The 16,663-nt window shown below is 46.3% G+C and overlaps 1 protein-coding gene across 1 annotated transcript in view; it reads right to left on the minus strand.

The window, feature by feature from the left end:
• The window catches only part of LOC115459181 (propionyl-CoA carboxylase alpha chain, mitochondrial-like), a gene marked incomplete at its 3' end in the record, with an annotated part of 83,385 nt that overhangs the window by 16,592 nt on the left and 50,130 nt on the right, over window positions 1-16,663 (minus strand). The window contains exon 3 of the mRNA XM_030189043.1: window positions 10,618-10,728. Within this exon, the coding sequence (XP_030044903.1) occupies window positions 10,618-10,728 (111 nt within the window). The remainder of the gene's footprint in view (window positions 1-10,617; window positions 10,729-16,663) is intronic.

A 16,663-nucleotide genomic window follows, 5' to 3' on the forward strand; every position in this document is an offset into this window, starting at 1 on the left:
AGGACAGGGAAAGCAATGCAATATGTCCACATCCACGGAGGTATGGGTAAGGCAGGGAAAGGGCTAACCTATGTGCCTTTAAAGTGAAGCTGCTATAGCCTCCACCCCGGTTAACAACTGGCAAGCCAGGAACCACCTCCCGGCAGATTTTTCTGGAGCTCGCAGAAGCTGCAGCCACCCTGCTAGGGGAGATAGAGAATACTGAAGAGGCAGTGGAGCTGGCTGGCCAAGAGGGCACTGAGAGAGTTTGAGTGCTCTCTATCTCCCCTGCTGGTTGATGGACATAACCCATACGTAATGGCTTCATCTGCTGGATGAGGGGGTACTTGGGGGTACTGAGTACCGGCACCTTTTCCATTGTCTGCTAAAATTGACCCATGGTCCCCAAGTTTTAATGAAAGAGCTCCTACACACCAATTCTGCCTTGTCATATATTCTGTGACTGGTTGCAGGGGGCCTGGCTATTGTGGGGTGGGTCCCTTAGTGATCACCCCACCCCCTGATGGTGGCCTCGCATTTGAGTACCGGCACTTTTTTCACTTTTTTACACGACCTCAAGGTGACAAAGGAAAGAAAAACTTGCAGATTTTGAACTTTGCTGATAAATGAAAAAATGCAGCAAATAGAAGTATGAAAGATTACAAAAGAAATCAGTTTTCAGACTTCTGAATGAAGGTATCTAACAGCAGGCATGTTATGACTCCATAGTGCACAGAGGGACCGAAGCAGAAAGCCACTCAGTACAGCCAACTTAGCACATAGCTTCTACTGCTAAATTAACAATAAGAAATTGAACTGCTATGCAGTAAACAATAAGCATGCAAATTACTACTGTGTTAAAAACACAGTAGTAATCTGCAGCTCATTGCCAAATTTCCCCCTTCCTGTTAGCGTGTGAGCAGTGACTGGATTATTTACTGTTAGGAAGGGTGGCCAAAAAACAAACAAAATAAACATTAATCCCCACTTCCCCCCCCCCCCCCAAAAAAAAAAAAAAAAATCAAGCCACCTGGTCTGTACCAGCCCTGTAATCCCTCCACCTGACCCAACCCAATTCGACACCCCCTACAGTTACAATAAAATTTCTTGGTAACCTAGAAGACTCTCATTCCCTCCCCGAGATCCAACCCAATCCACCCCCCCCCCCCATCCCCAACACTCAAATAAAAATCCCTGGCAGAATAGTGAACCCCCCCCCCCCCCCACACACACTAAGGAGGGGTCATATCAGGAAGTGAGAGGGGTGCCCTAGACACCAGGAATTGTTTTTTTATATAACAGTATGGGGGGGGGGGGGGGGATCAAGTTGCATGGAGGGAAGTGGGCTGCTAGACTACTGGGTAAAGAACTGGGAGTCCTCTCTCTTGGTCCCTGTCCTCCCCAAGAAAATTGATACCAGAGTTCTCCTAGGTTTGATAAGCCACAGTTCTTTCATCATTCCCTGGTGGTGGAATCCATGCTCAAATAAGCCAGAAGCTCCAGAGACTTTGCTCTGGCACCCCCTGGCAGAAAAGCTCAAACTCTGGACTCCTGTGGGCACAAGATGTATCAGGCTTCAGTGCTCATCTCCTTTATACAACAGTCATACCAGCTCTACACAAGCTGAACCTGATGCGCAGTATGACTGATTTGGCAAATTCTCTCCTACTGCAGCAGGCCGAATCACTTCACCAGCTGACCAAACAGCAGAAGGTGTGTCATAAATTCCTGGCCAGGGGCGCTTACAATACTTTTGATGTGGCATCCAGGATTTCTGCCTAGAGTATAACAATGTGCAGACTCTCATGGCTGCGTGTCTGAGACTAGGACCTGGCAATCCAGCAGAGGTTGATGGATAGCACGTGCTAGGTCCATAATCTTTTTGGAGAAAAGGTGGAAGTGGGTAGCACATTGATACCATCCATATTCTCTCCCACCAGGCGCCTTCTGCATCCTTGTCAACCAGGAGGTTCTCTATGCCAGGGCAAGAGGGTCAAGTTGGGTCCATGCTGCCTTAAACCTGGGGCAGATTTCTCACATGGACTCTTTACCATGTATTTTAATAGGCTGTGTGCCAAAAAGTGAATGATACATACCTGTAGCAGGTGTTCTCCGAGGACAGCAGGCTGATTGTTCTCACGACTGGGTGACGTCCGCGGCAGCCCCCACCAACCGGAAAAAAGCTTCGCGGGACGGTCGGCACGCAGGGCACGCCCACCGCGCATGCGCGGCCGTCTTCCCGCCCGTGCGCGACCGCTCCCGCCAGTTGAATGACTAGCAAAAGATGAAACACACAACTCCAAAGGGGAGGAGGGAGGGTAGGTGAGAACAATCAGTCTGCTGTCCTCGGAGAACACCTGCTACAGGTATGTATCATTCACTTTCTCCGAGGACAAGCAGGCTGCTTGTTCTCACGACTGGGGTATCCCTAGCTCTCAGGCTCACTCAAAACAAGAACCCAGGTCAATCGGACCTCGCAACGGCGAGGGTACAACAGAAAATTGACCTACGAAGAACAACTAACTGAGAGTGCAGCCTGACCAGAATAAATTCGGGTCCTGGAGGGTGGAGTTGGATTTACACCCCAAACAGATTCTGCAGCACCGACTGCCCGAACCGACTGTCGCGTCGGGTATCCTGCTGGAGGCAGTAATGTGATGTGAATGTGTGGACAGATGACCACGTCGCAGCCTTGCAGATCTCTTCAATAGTGGCTGACTTCAAGTGGGCCACCGACGCTGCCATGGCTCTGACACTATGAGCCGTGACATGACCCTCAAGAGTCAGCCCAGCCTGGGCGTAAGTGAAGGAAATGCAATCTGCTAGCCAATTGGAGATGGTGCGTTTCCCGACAGCGACCCCTAGCCTGTTAGGGTCGAAAGAAATAAACAATTGGGCGGACTGTCTGTGGGGCTGTGTCCGCTCCAAGTAGAAGGCCAATGCTCTCTTGCAGTCCAATGTGTGCAACTGACGTTCAGCAGGGCGGGTATGCGGCATGGGGAAGAATGTTGGCAAGACAATTGACTGGTTAAGATGGAACTCCGACACCACCTTCGGCAGGAACTTTGGGTGGGTGCGGAGCACTACTCTGTTGTGATGAAATTTGGTATACGGAGCATGAGCTACCAGGGCTTGAAGCTCACTGACCCTACGAGCTGAAGTAACTGCCACCAAGAAAATGACCTTCCAGGTCAAGTACTTCAGATGGCATGAATTCAGTGGCTCAAAAGGAGGTTTCATCAGCTGGGTGAGAACGACATTGAGATCCCATGACACTGTAGGAGGCTTGATAGGGGGCTTTGACAAAAGCAAGCCTCTCATGAATCGAACGACTAAAGGCTCTCCAGAGATGGCTTTACCTTCCACAAGATAATGGTAAGCACTAATCGCACTAAGGTGATTCCTTACTGAGTTGGTCTTGAGGCCAGACTCTGATAAGTGCAGAAGGTATTCAAGCAGGTTCTGTGCAGGGCAAGAACGAGGTTCTAGGGCCTTGCTCTCACACCAAACGACAAACCTCCTCCACTTGAAAAAGTAACTCTTCTTAGTGGAATCCTTCCTAGAGGCAAGCAAGACCCGGGAGACACCCTCAGACAGACCCAACGTAGCAAAGTCTATGCCCTCAACGTCCAGGCCGTGAGAGCCAGGGATTGAAGGTTGGGGTGCAGCAACGCTCCGTCGTTCTGCGAAATGAGAGTCGGAAAACACTCCAATCTCCACGGTTCTTCTGAGGACAACTCCAGAAGAAGAGGGAACCAGATCTGACGGGGCCAAAAGGGCGCTATCAGAATCATGGTGCCGCGGTCTTGCTTGAGCTTCAGTAAGGTCTTCCCCACCAAAGGTATGGGAGGATAAGCATACAGGAGGCCGGTCCCCCAATGAAGGAGAAAGGCATCTGACGCTAGCCTGCCGTGTGTCTGAAGTCTGGAACAGAACAGAGGCAGCTTGTGGTTGGTCTGAGAGGCGAAAAGATCCACCGAGGGGGTGCCCCACTCTCGGAAGATCTTGCGTACCACTCTGGAATGGAGCGACCACTCGTGCGGTTGCATGACCCTGCTCAGTCTGTCGGCCAGACTGTTGTTTACGCCTGCCAGGTACGTGGCTTGGAGAAGCATGCCGAACCGGCACGCCCAACGCCACATCCCGACGGCTTCCTGACACAGGGGGCGAGATCCGGTGCCCCCCTGCTTGTTGACGTAATACATTGCAACCTGATTGTCTGTCCGAATTTGGATAATTTGGTAGGACAGCCGATCTCTGAAAGCCTTCAGTGCGTTCCAGATCGCTCGGAGCTCCAGGAGGTTGATCTGCAGATCCTTTTCCTGGAGGGACCACAGACCCTGGGTGTGAAGCCCATCGACATGAGCTCCCCACCCCAGGCGAGATGCATCCGTCGTCAGCACTTTCGTGGGCTGCGGAATTTGGAATGGACGTCCCAGGGTCAAATTGGTCCGGATGGTCCACCAGAGCAGTGAAGTGCGGCAACTGGTGGAGAGGCGATTGACATCTTCTAGATTCCCGGTGGCTTGGAACCACTGGGAAGCTAGGGTCCATTGAGCAGATCTCATGTGAAGACGAGCCATGGGAGTCACATGGACTGTGGAGGCCATATGACCCAGAAGTCTCAACATCTGCCGAGCTGTGATCTGCTGAGACGCTCTGGTCTGCGAAGCCAGGGCCAGGAGATTGGCGGCCCTCGCTTCGGGAAGGTAGGCCTGAGCCGTCTGGGTATTCAGCAGCGCTCCTATGAATTCCAGAGACTGGGTTGGCTGGAGATGGGACTTTGGGTAATTTATCACAAACCCCAGCAGCTCCAGGAGTTGAATAGTGCACTGCATGGACCGGAGGGCTCCTGCCTCCGAGGTGTTCTTGACCAGCCAATCGTCGAGATATGGGAACACGTGCACTCCCAGCTTGCGTAGGTAGGCCGCTACCACCACGAGGCACTTGGTAAACACTCGTGGGGCAGAGGCGAGCCCAAAGGGCAGCACACAATACTGAAAATGCCGTGCGCCCAGGCGGAATCTGAGATACTGTCTGTGAGCTGGCAGTATCGGGACGTGAGTATATGCGTCCTTTAAATCCAGGGAACATAGCCAATCGTGTTTCTGAATCATTGGCAGAAGGGTGCCCAAGGAAAGCATCCTGAACTTTTCTTTTACCAGGAATTTGTTCAGGCCTCTCAGGTCTAGGATGGGACGCATCCCCCCTGTTTTCTTTTCCACAAGGAAGTACCTGGAATAGAATCCCTGCCCTTCCTGCCCGGGTGGTACGGGCTCGACCGCATTGGCGCTGAGAAGGGCGGAGAGTTCCTCTGCAAGTACCTGCTTGTGATGGGAGCTGAAAGACTGAGCTCCCGGAGGACAATTTGGAGGCAGGGAGGCCAAATTCAGGGCGTATCCGCACCGCACTATTTGGAGAACCCACTGGTCGGAGGTTATGAGAGGCCACCTTTGGTGAAAAAATTTAACCTCCCTCCGACCGGCAGATCGTCCGGTACGGACACTTGTAGGGCGGCTATGTTCCCGTGGATCCAGTCAAAAGCCCGTCCCCGGCTTTTGCTGTGGAGGCGCAGGGGGCTGCTTAGGCGCACGCTGTTGACGAGAACGAGCGCGCTGGGGCTGTCCCTGTGCCTGACGAGGCCTTCGGGCCGGCTGGTTGTACCTACGCTTCGCAAAAGAATAGGGTGCAGCCTGCCGGGCCCGGGAAAAACGTCCACCTGTGGAGGTGGATGCTGAAGGCGCCCGGTGGGAGAGCTTGTCGAGAGCGGTTTCCCGCTGATGCAGTTGGTCCACCATCTGCTCGACCTTCTCACCAAAAATGTTATCCCCCCGGCAAGGGACGTCGGCCAGTCTCTGCTGGGTGCGGTTGTCCAGGTCAGAGGCCCGCAGCCATGAGAGCCTGCGCATCACTATACCTTGGGCCGCAGCACGAGATGCCACGTCACAGGTGTCATAGATACTCCTGGACAGGAACTTTCTGCACGCCTTCAGCTTCCTGACCACCTCCTGATAAGGCCTGGACTGCTCCGGCGGGAGCTTCTCGACCAGGTCCGCCAGTTGTTGCACATAGGTCCGCATGTGAATGCTCATATAGAGCAGGTATGATTGGATGCGGGTCACGAGCATGGAGGATTGGTAGGCCTTCCTCCCAAACGAGTCCAGAGTGCGAGACTCCCGCCCCGGGGGCGCCGAGGCGGTATCCCTCGAACTCCGTGCCCTCTTGAGAGCAGAATCCACGACCGCTGAGTCATGGGGCAATTGTGGCCGCATTAACTCTGGGTCAGAGTGGATCCTGTACTGGGACTCTGCTTTCTTGGGAATGGTGGGGTTAGTTAATGGTCGCACCCAGTTCCGAAGCAGTGTCTCCTTGAGGACATTGTGCAGCGGTACCGTGGAGGACTCTCTAGGTGGTGATGGATAGTCGAGGACCTCGAGCATCTCGGCCCTCGGCTCTTCCACAGAGACCACGGGAAAGGGAATGCTGATAGACATATCCCGCACAAAGGAGGCAAAGGAGAGACTCTCAGGAGGTGAGAGCTTCCTCTCCGGTGAAGGCGTGGGGTCCGAGGGAAGGCCCGTAGACTCCTCTGAAGAGAAATATCTAGGGTCCTCCTCTTCCCCCCACGAGTCCTCATCCTCGGTATCGGACATAAGCTCATGTAGCTGAGTCCTGAACCGGGCCCGGCTCGACGTCGAGGCACCAGGGTCTCGGTGTCGTCGAGCGGTGGGCTCCCGCGTCGGCGGGGACGGAGCTCCCTCCATCGACGTCGACGGGGACTCCACCTGCGTGGCGGTCGAGACCGGCACCGCAAGCGGCGGCGGTGTCGACTGCCCCGGCGCCGGGCTAGAGCTCGCCGGCGCCACAGTCATCGGCGCCGAGGGCGCAAGCACCCCCGGCGCCGGCACAGCCTGGCGCATCAGCCCTTCCAGGATCCCCGGAAGGATGGCTCTGAGGCACTCGTCCAGGCCCGCTGCCGGGAAAGGCGGTGGGGCCGGTAGGGGTGTCGGTGCCAGAATCTGGTGGGAGCCAGGAGACGACACCGAGGTGCCGGGACCCTGTTGTGTCGGCACCTCTATCACCGACGGGGATCTCTCCTCTCGATGGAGACGCTTCGGCGTCGACTCCTCTCCGATGTGCATCGAGGGCGACCGGTGACGGCGCTTCTTATCCTTCTTCCGATGCCCGTCACCGGCGCCGGGAGGCATGGAGGAGGAGGATGACGATCCCCCTCGGTCTCGAGGAGCCGGGTCAGACAGGGTTCGGTCCCGTGGGCCATGGGCTGAGGGAGTGACCGGGGCCGACTGCCCACGCGGCCTCTCACCTCTACCCTCACCGGCGGACCGGCGGGCCGACGGGACCTGTTCTCCTGGGGTCGATGCCATCGGTGCCGATGTCTCGGGCATCGATACCGGTACCGAAGGACCGGGCGTCGATACCGATGCCGTCAAGGTCGACGTCGAGGGGCCGGCGCAAGTTCCAAAAATACGGTCCCGTTGAACTTGCCTCGCAACCTGAGTCCGTTTCCGGAGACCGAGACACAGGGGACACGACTTGAAATTGTGCTCCGGCCCGAGGCACTGGAGGCACCAAGCGTGGGTGTCGGTCTGCGAGATGGGCCGGCCGCACCGACCACACTTTTTAAATCCACTCGGGACCTTCGAGGACATCGACGGAAAAATCGCGTCGGCGAAATTAAAGTCGTCGATGGTGGCGGAAATCACACCTTGAAAAAGAAAAACGACCGTGCGGCCACCAGGCCGCAACGCAACGTCCCCGCTGGAAGCGAGGGAAAATGGGAGCGCGTGCTCCTTTTTTTTTTTAAGAAAGAAAAAGTGGAGCGCACGGCAATTCAATAAAAAAGAAGAAATAAAAGAAATTCGCGTAAACGCGACGGTTTTTCCGGGGCTGAAACAGAGAGAGCGGCACAGGCACGACTCTCTCCAGGCGCGGAAAAAAAGGAACTGGCGGGAGCGGTCGCGCATGCGCGGTGGGCGTGCCCTGCGTGCCGACCGTCCCGCGAAGCTTTTTTCCGGTTGGTGGGGGCTGCCGCGGACGTCACCCAGTCGTGAGAACAAGCAGCCTGCTTGTCCTCGGAGAATCTACTGTACAGTAGTAACCAGCGCAGAACCCTTTCTACATCCAGCAACAAGCACGCAAGCTGCTGGTTAATTGCACACTTCTGTCTGCAGTAGCTTTCTACATCAGTCTGCGATGCACGGGAAAGACATCAGATTTGACCTGCATTTCCCAGCAATAGTGCAAAGCTGCCAAGGGGGCCAATCTTTCAGAGGAAGATTTAAGCCATGCCCCAACTTCACCCCACTCTGCTCAGGTACACGCCAATTCTGCCAAGTCATACCCCAGACCCACCCACTCCACCTCCTAGTTCCACTCCAAACCACGACCTTGGCCTCAGCACCAACAAGCCGCCTCCCCTTACTCCTCAGGCTGCAGGAGATGCCTTAATAAAACGTCATCTCCTGGGGCTGCAAGACCAGTCTTGCAATAAGAGCTGTGAAATTTTGCAGCTCTTAGCACGAAACTGGTCCTGTGGCAGCAGGAGAGTATGTCTTTTTAATGCATTTCCTGCTGCTGATTAAAGGAAAGGCATAGATAGGACAGAATGGGCCCCAGGAGGGAAAATTAAGATGGGCCCCCTATAACACCATTTCTCCAAAGGTAGTGGGAAGGGGGGAGGAGAGATGGGGAAACCCCTTCACAGCTCCAGTAAACAAACCCTGCAAAACGCAAACACACTCCAGGCCTACATAGAAAATCTGTCATAGTAATGGAAATAAAAGTGAAACGCAAGATATCAGAGATGCACATTTCCCAAAGCTGACATTTTTCTACCTTTGTTGTCTCAGTATTGTTTTGGTCCCTCTTTTCTGGTTTTCTTTTTTTCTTATTTCCATTTCCAGGGTCTCTGTCCTTTTGACACTTCTTCTATGTCAACAATTTATCTTTCTTCTGCATGCCTTATCCATCCTATCTAGCATCTCCTGTCTGTGTCCCTCTCCCTATTCTCCTCCTGTGTCCAGAATTGCCCCTCTGTGTCCATGTCCCTATGCTCCCTGCATGCCCAGCATCTGTGTCTCTGCCCCTCCTCATGTCCAGCTTCTTCCCTTCTGTCTTCCTTCCTTCCAACACCCCGCAAACCAGCATCAACATTTCTCCCCTTCTCTCTCCTGCTACCCCTCCCCCACCCACTGCAGGGACAGCATTTCTCCCTCTCTCACTTGCTACTTCTGCCTCCCCTAACTGCAGGGCCAGCACTTCTTCCTTCCTCTGTCTCCTGATACCCTGTCGCTCCCCCTATGGGGCCAGCATTTCTCCCTCTCTCCCTCCTGTTACCCCTGCCTCCCCACTACAGGGCCAGCATTTCCCCCTCTCTTTCTCCTACTACCCCTGCTGTCCCCCATTGCAGGGCCAGCATCTCCTGACAGGGCTTTTCCTCTTCCGCATCTGCCAACAAGTGGCATCACACAAGGTGGAAATGACAGAGGAAAGGCCTGGTGGAGCCAGACACAGGCAGCCTGGAACTTTGGAAGGCTAAGTGCTTTGAAAATATGTCTCCTTGGAAACTATGGATAGCCAATTTATAATTTGGGGAATATATTGTCTGGCAGGTTTAAATCTGTAGAAAATCAACTTTCCAAACTCTCTGGAGCTTCTTCTGAGTTATTAGATCAGTTTGATTCTGTAAAAGCAAAGCTTGCAAAGTTAGATACTCTGGAGACAGCAATTGCAAAACATAACCTGGAAATTTGCGAGAATAGAAATTATGGAAAATATGCCCAAATGAAAGAATCTTTGATCAATATTGCCAGATCTACTGGATTATCTGTTGATATTTTGGGTCTGCCAGTTGATTTCCTTCCATCTTTTGTTACAGTATTTTCCATTCCAACTAATGACTCATAGCGCTGTAGTAGAGATCTCTGCAGATAGTTTGAATTCAGCTAGGAATTTTTCAAATTAATTTCACATAACACCAGTTATCTTGATTCATACATCTGTTTTGGAAGCAGATAAAGATAATGTTTGGAAACTGTACCATAGGCATAGGAAGCAATTTTTTAATAGGTTTTTAAATATAGGTAATTGCAGAAGTGGCTAGGGCTACACAGAAAAGAAGTTTTTGTTACTTATACCTAGGACCTAACAAGTTGGAGCCTGATTTCTTTTGAAATTTCCTTTTAAATGCAATATCTAGTATGTTAACTATTTATTTTTTAGCCTTCTTTAATGTTTTTCTGAGAGCCAAATCTGCCCCTGTTGCATCTGAAGATGTTTTCCCTGATGCTTAACGTTTCCAGTTCAGAATCCTGCTAATGTTTAAAGTTGAAGCTTAATGGTCACCTTGACTGATTTACCTTTTCCTATTGTTTTCTTTTACTTTATAGAGTTAACCTTCCATTTTGATGCTTCCCCCCTTAATTGCAGGCTTTAATAATTAGTGATTCTATTACAGTTAGTTAATTTTAAAGTCATACATGTAACCAAATACATTTAATTATAGTGCATATTTGTAGCCTGAACTGTGAGTATATCTAAGGCAAATTTAATAAGTGCAATCAAACGTAGACAACAGATTTCATATGAACATATAAAAATGATTTTATATAAACAAACCTTTAAAGCCATCAGGATACACTTCAGGAAGGAATTTGGTTGTTATATCTCCAGAAACAAAGCGTGGATTAACTATTGTTTCCCTTAATAAGGGAATATTGTGAGTCACACCTTTAAAAAATAAATAGCATTAAAAAATTAGATTAGCAATAAACCCTTATTTCTACAATCAAATACATACTACACACAAATAAGTCTGTTACAATTATGTCCTTAAATTCTACTACTACTACTAAATTCAAACAACTAGCACACCTAAAGCAACAAAAATAAATAAATAAGACTGTTCACTATTTAGCTAAGTATAAAAAGAAAACGTTTTACTGAAAATGCATTTTCAAAGGTGTGAGTGTTTGATTTTTTTTTTTAATTTTGTGGTTCTGCTTTTTCCTTTTTGCTTCTTCTAGTTTAACTGAACCAATGCTGGGATCCTGCCACCATAAGCCATCATGTGGGGATTTTTCCCTCTATTTATCCCATTGCTCCTAATCAGGTCATTGCAACAATGGTCCCAGTGCTGACCCATCCACAAGGCAAATTAGGCATCCACCTAGGGAGGCACAATTTAAGGGCAGTATCATGTTAGCACTTGGTATCGAGGTTCCCCTCTCCTTCGCTCTCTCCCTCCACCCCTAGGTGTTCAGGCATTACTTCCCTTCCTCCAGGACAGTGATGCATTTTCTACAGCTGCTGACTACTGCACTGTGGCTGGTGCAGGCCTTGAGCACTGAAGCATGCCCTTCCTGCGTCAGAGGGGGCAGAAGCTAGCAGACCTTCAAAATGTGCAGATACTCAAGGCCCTGCAGCAGCCATTAAGCATTTTTGAAAGCTGCTATCACATCATTGCCCTGGAGGAAGGGAGATAAGTCCTAAACACCTCACAGGGGTGTGGGGGGGGGGGGGGGAGGAGGGAGAAGAATGGAGACAAGGAAAAAACAAAAGAGATACTGCAGACCATGGCAGTGTGCAGAAATGAGAGCTGCTGCAGACCATGGGGGCAGGTTGGGGTGGTGGAGGCAGAAGACAAACAGAGAAAGAGAGAGAGATGTTAGAGAGCATGAGGTGGGATGGAAGAGAGATGCTGGAGATCCTGGAGGGGGTGGGGGATAGAAGGGAGAGATGCTGGAAACCCTGGGGGAGGGGGTGATGGCTTTGAGTTGCAAGCTGTCCCTTGGTTGAAGGGGGGGGCACACATTTGAAGAGTCACCTAAGGGTCAGAAACTTCTGGGCTGTCCCTGAATGGTCCCGAGGACCAGCAGCCATGCATTAGAGCTTCTTTCAGAGCCTTGCATCATGGGCTTTAAATCTGACCGTCAAATGTCATCTTTATTGACAATCATCATTCTCTTCTACCCAGAAGCTACAGCATCCCAATTCCTAGACAAACCACATGTTGTGGAAGACCCAATCATGTTATCAAGCCAAGGACATTATACATAGGCCACTGGCCTAAAACATTTTTTTAAACATTTTATTCTACTTCTATTATGAATACAGATTTTGGAGACAATATGTTGTAATGCTATAAGGTTACAATTATAGTGCATGGTTTTTGTCTTAAGACAAGATCATAAATTTGTGACATTTATATCCCACATTATCCAAAACAAGTTTGAGTTCAATGTGACTTACAATAAACAGTATAGGATACATAACAAAGAATAACACATAAGAAAGTAATTTGTTGTGAGAATCCAATTTTACAATACAGTATCATAAACATATTGAGATAGCTATAGATGTTTAACATTTTGAAAATCTATTATGAATGAGAAATTGTACATGAAGCAAAGAGAAAGTTAATGGTAAATAGAGTAATAACCAATTCAGGTAATAATTAATTGTTTGAGATATGGTTGTTCTTTGTGAGGGTTTGCTTGAATAGGAATGATTTGAGGATTTTGCGGAATCTAGTATATTCCTGAATATTTCTTATTTCGGGTGGTAAGGAGTTCCACCATTTGGTACCTAGGTAAGTGAAGTCTGCGGAGTGGACAGTTTCATAGATCACTTTTTTGCAATTTGGGAGGTGTAGTCTGAGATGGTTTCTTGCCTTATACTTAGTGTTTCTTTGAGGTAAGTTTATTAATGGTACCATATAGTCTAGAGCTGTAACATTTAGTATTTGAAAGATAAAGGTACATAATTTGAAAGTGATTCTCACTTTGATGGGAAGCCACTGTAATTTGATTAATAAAGGGGAGGCACTTTCAAAATGAGAGATTTTGTATATGAACCTGGCTGCAGTGTTTTGAGCTATTTGGAGTTTTTTCAATAGGTACTCCTTACAGCCAGCATATATGGCATTACAATAATCAAACTGCGATAATGTTAATGACTGTACCAATAGTCTGAATGTTTCTGATGAGAAATAGGGTCTGATCCTTTTTAGTTTCCAAAGAGACCTGAAAGTTTTTGTGATTACTAAGGAAACTTGAGTATCAAATGTTAAATGTCTGTCCATAATTATACCTAGAATTTTCAGATTATTGTCAATGGGGAATGAAGTGTTGTCAATAGTGAAACTGTTGTAGTCGTTTTGGTCAAATAGGTTGGTAATGACCATGAATGTAGTTTTTTTTCTCTATTTAGCTTTAGTTTGGATTCTGAGGCCCAGGTTTCCATCAAATTTACGACAAGTCTTGCCTTTTGTAAGATGTCTTGAATGTTCTTTTTGAAGGTTATGTATATGGTAACATCATCAGCATATATGAATGTTTTGAATCCTGCTGTTTCTAGTCTGTTATCTAGTGGTGACATCATTACATTAAACAGAATGGGTGATCATGGAGAGCCCTGGGGGATGCCACAGTTCGGTGACCAAGGAGAGGATAAGGTTCCTTTCATTTTCACTTTGTAAGATCTTGATTTCAGGAATCCTTAAAATCTCAGGACTAAAGCTTTCACAACTTAATTTCAATGAGAATAATTCTCTAATATCTAAAGTAGAGATTTTATTCCAAATATAGTAAAGGGTTATCTAACATGAAATTCAGGATTAAACAAATTCTTTTTTCACATGTGACCAAGTGTTACATAATTTGACAACATAAGTCCTTATTTCAGATGCCTATGTGGTCTCAAATGCTCATGTACAGTATTATTTTTGGATAATTCCTATAATGGACCAAATAAGGAATATCATGACCATCAAATAATTTGATTTTTCTAAGGTGAATACAGTTGCTACAATATTGCACTACTGATAAGCAAAATGCAAAAGATAGCTATCTAGTGTTTTATTTTCTTCAGTTTTAACAAAACGAATATTGTTCTTGTCATCCTATGCACCATGCAGCGCAAACTGAAATAAATGTGTTGTTTTTTCTTTCATCCAGCCTACTGCTGGTGTGAATTTTCCAGCTCTCTGTGTGGCCAATATCCTTACTGCCTTTTCTACATGTGCAATCAAAGCTGAACCTCACTGAAATAAAACACAGTAAATCCTTGAGCTGTGTAAACCATTAAACAGCACTAAACAAATTCAATGGTGATAGTCTGATCATTTGACAGTAAAAATAACCTAATCTATTTACCAGGAGGTGACCAGGTCACTGTTTATTATCTCTCAGTTCTTAGGTCAGTGTATTGAAGTAAAGCATTATTTACAAAATAATCAAACTAAAACATTCAACCAAATATGATTGGAAACAAATGTCAACTCCATTTTAGATAACTAAGAGCATATAAGACACTGACTTATTTTTAGTTTTCCTTTTCAGTATAGGAAAAAAACCCTCATCTATTTCAAAAATAGAGATCATCATCTATTTAAGAGCTGCCTCGGGACTGCAACTAAAACACAATAGTCTTTCAGTATTCTCTGATTTTGATTGCATGTAAAATGTAACACAAGACTATTTCATGTTTTTCTTTCCAAAAGATCCCTGGTGAGATGATGGCTGATAACAGATGATAGGAATCTTGGTATCTCAATTGATTGCCCCAAAAGACCTTTAAAAAAACCTGTTACAAATATCCTAATTCATTCTAAATCTTGTGAAACAGAAAATCAGAGGATTTTCCCGTGCTTTCCATTTTCCTGTCACTTTGTTTAAATCCTAGTAAAACTGGTTGTATGGAAAACAAATATACCATTAATCTCTTCAAAAAATGGTTTGCTTAAGCAATAAAGGGAAAGCTTGATGTACAGTATTAAGTTTATTGCTTTAGTGATGTTCCTAATCATATTCTCATAAACTATGCCAACCCATGCCTTCAGAACAAGTTTTAGATCTGCAATTTAGTATGACCTCTGACAAAGGTCATAAGGTCCCCATCTGTGTGTGAATAACTGCCAAGCAAAAAAAAAAAAAAGGACTCAGTGCTGTATGCTTCAGGCTACCTGCTGCTTCCAAAACACTGGCCAGACATTAGCATGACACCATTACAGGATCAAACAGAGGCCAAACCTCACTGCTTATTTTAGGCAAAGTTAGAACTTAAAAAGAATCATGCTACATACAAATAGGATTGTGTTTTCTTGACCAACTGTAAAACAGACAGCTGTGAAATAAGTATAACAGTATGTTTTGTGCCTTCTTCATAAAACAATCTTTCATCTCTGATGCTTAGAAAAGTACTTAGTTGAGTAATATGCATTACTGTTTCTTCTGTCCTATTATGGAGACATGAAGAGGAAATAACAAAGGAAAGTGTGTATGTCTCTCTCATTCTCCGATAACTTTTTGTAGTAACTATTTGATATTTTGGGCATATGATTAAAACTTAGCTTTTATTTAATAAACTTTACTTTCCTTTTTATAATTTGCCAGAGTAACTTTTATTGATGATTTGAATAATTGTTCACTGTATGTATAAACAGATACACACAACGCATTTAGCTTTTTATCTTATAAAAAATGTTAATATTCTTTTTTGTCTTTTAATCTTTTTAATAGTTCTGAATAGCATTTTCTGCATTTTATCTGTATAAATTATACCTAGACTTTCCCTAAGGTCCACAAACAGAGATAGTTGTAAAGTTTGGTCCTCAAAATCCTAAAAGTGTTTTGGTTTTCAAAATGTTCTCAATTAATATGCATGAGATATATTTGCTTACATTTGGTCATTTTGACTACTATAATGGATTACTTTAATACACTCTACATTGATCTGATTACAAAGGGCTAGCAAGTCAAGCACAAAAGCAGAGATGGTCAGGAAAAAAGATGGAAAAGCAACCTGTTATTCATCAAGCACAATGGACATCTAATTTTTTTTTTAGCCATCAAAGTTAAATGTACAAATTTCCAAATTCACCTGTGAAGAGCTCATAGCATAAAGCCAATGGCAGGTATCCAAGTTATGCTGTATATTTGTGTCAACCTGTTTAACAATCTTAGAATACTTTTATATCCCTTGTACTCCATCAAAACGTTTGTACGACAATCTTGGTTATTGTGTCTGAAAGTTTTCTTTTCATAGCAACTTTAGTTATTGAGTTCGTTTATATTAGAATTGTAGTGGCTATCACTTAGAACCTTTTCCATCAGATGCTACTGGAAGTCCTTTTTATCTGCAATTTAACGTTAAGTATTTTTACCCTCTTTACTTTTTTCCAAGAGACATCACAGCCAATAGTTTAGAAAAATGCATGTGCTGTGGGGTCAGCATTGGTTGACTAACCACAGGATACCCGTATTGGCAAGCTCTTCACAGGTAAACTCGGAAATCTGCAAAATTAACTTTGTTTAATGGTAAAAAAAATTTTTTTAGATGTTCACTGTGCTTGATCGTAAGTTTTGAGTAATATCAGGAAATGTGCCCTTACAATTTAAAATCATAGGGGCCATTAAAAATAATGTCTCCTATTCTGAGGCAGTCATAGGGGCCATCAAAAATAATGTCTCCTATACTGAGTAGTTGCTAAATGAAGCCAATTAGAAGTGCATTCATATATCATTTTATCATGAGTAATGTGTGTTTTTATGTTTTTGCGAATCAGCAGTTTATTGTGTTGCTAGTCTCAGCAGCAAAGTAATATGCATCACTTAGCAGTTGCAGAAATCATTTTTAAATCTTCAAATGTTTTAACTTTCCATTT

This window comes from Microcaecilia unicolor, unplaced genomic scaffold, assembly GCF_901765095.1.
Source record: "Microcaecilia unicolor unplaced genomic scaffold, aMicUni1.1, whole genome shotgun sequence".
Lineage (NCBI taxonomy): Eukaryota > Metazoa > Chordata > Amphibia > Gymnophiona > Siphonopidae > Microcaecilia > Microcaecilia unicolor.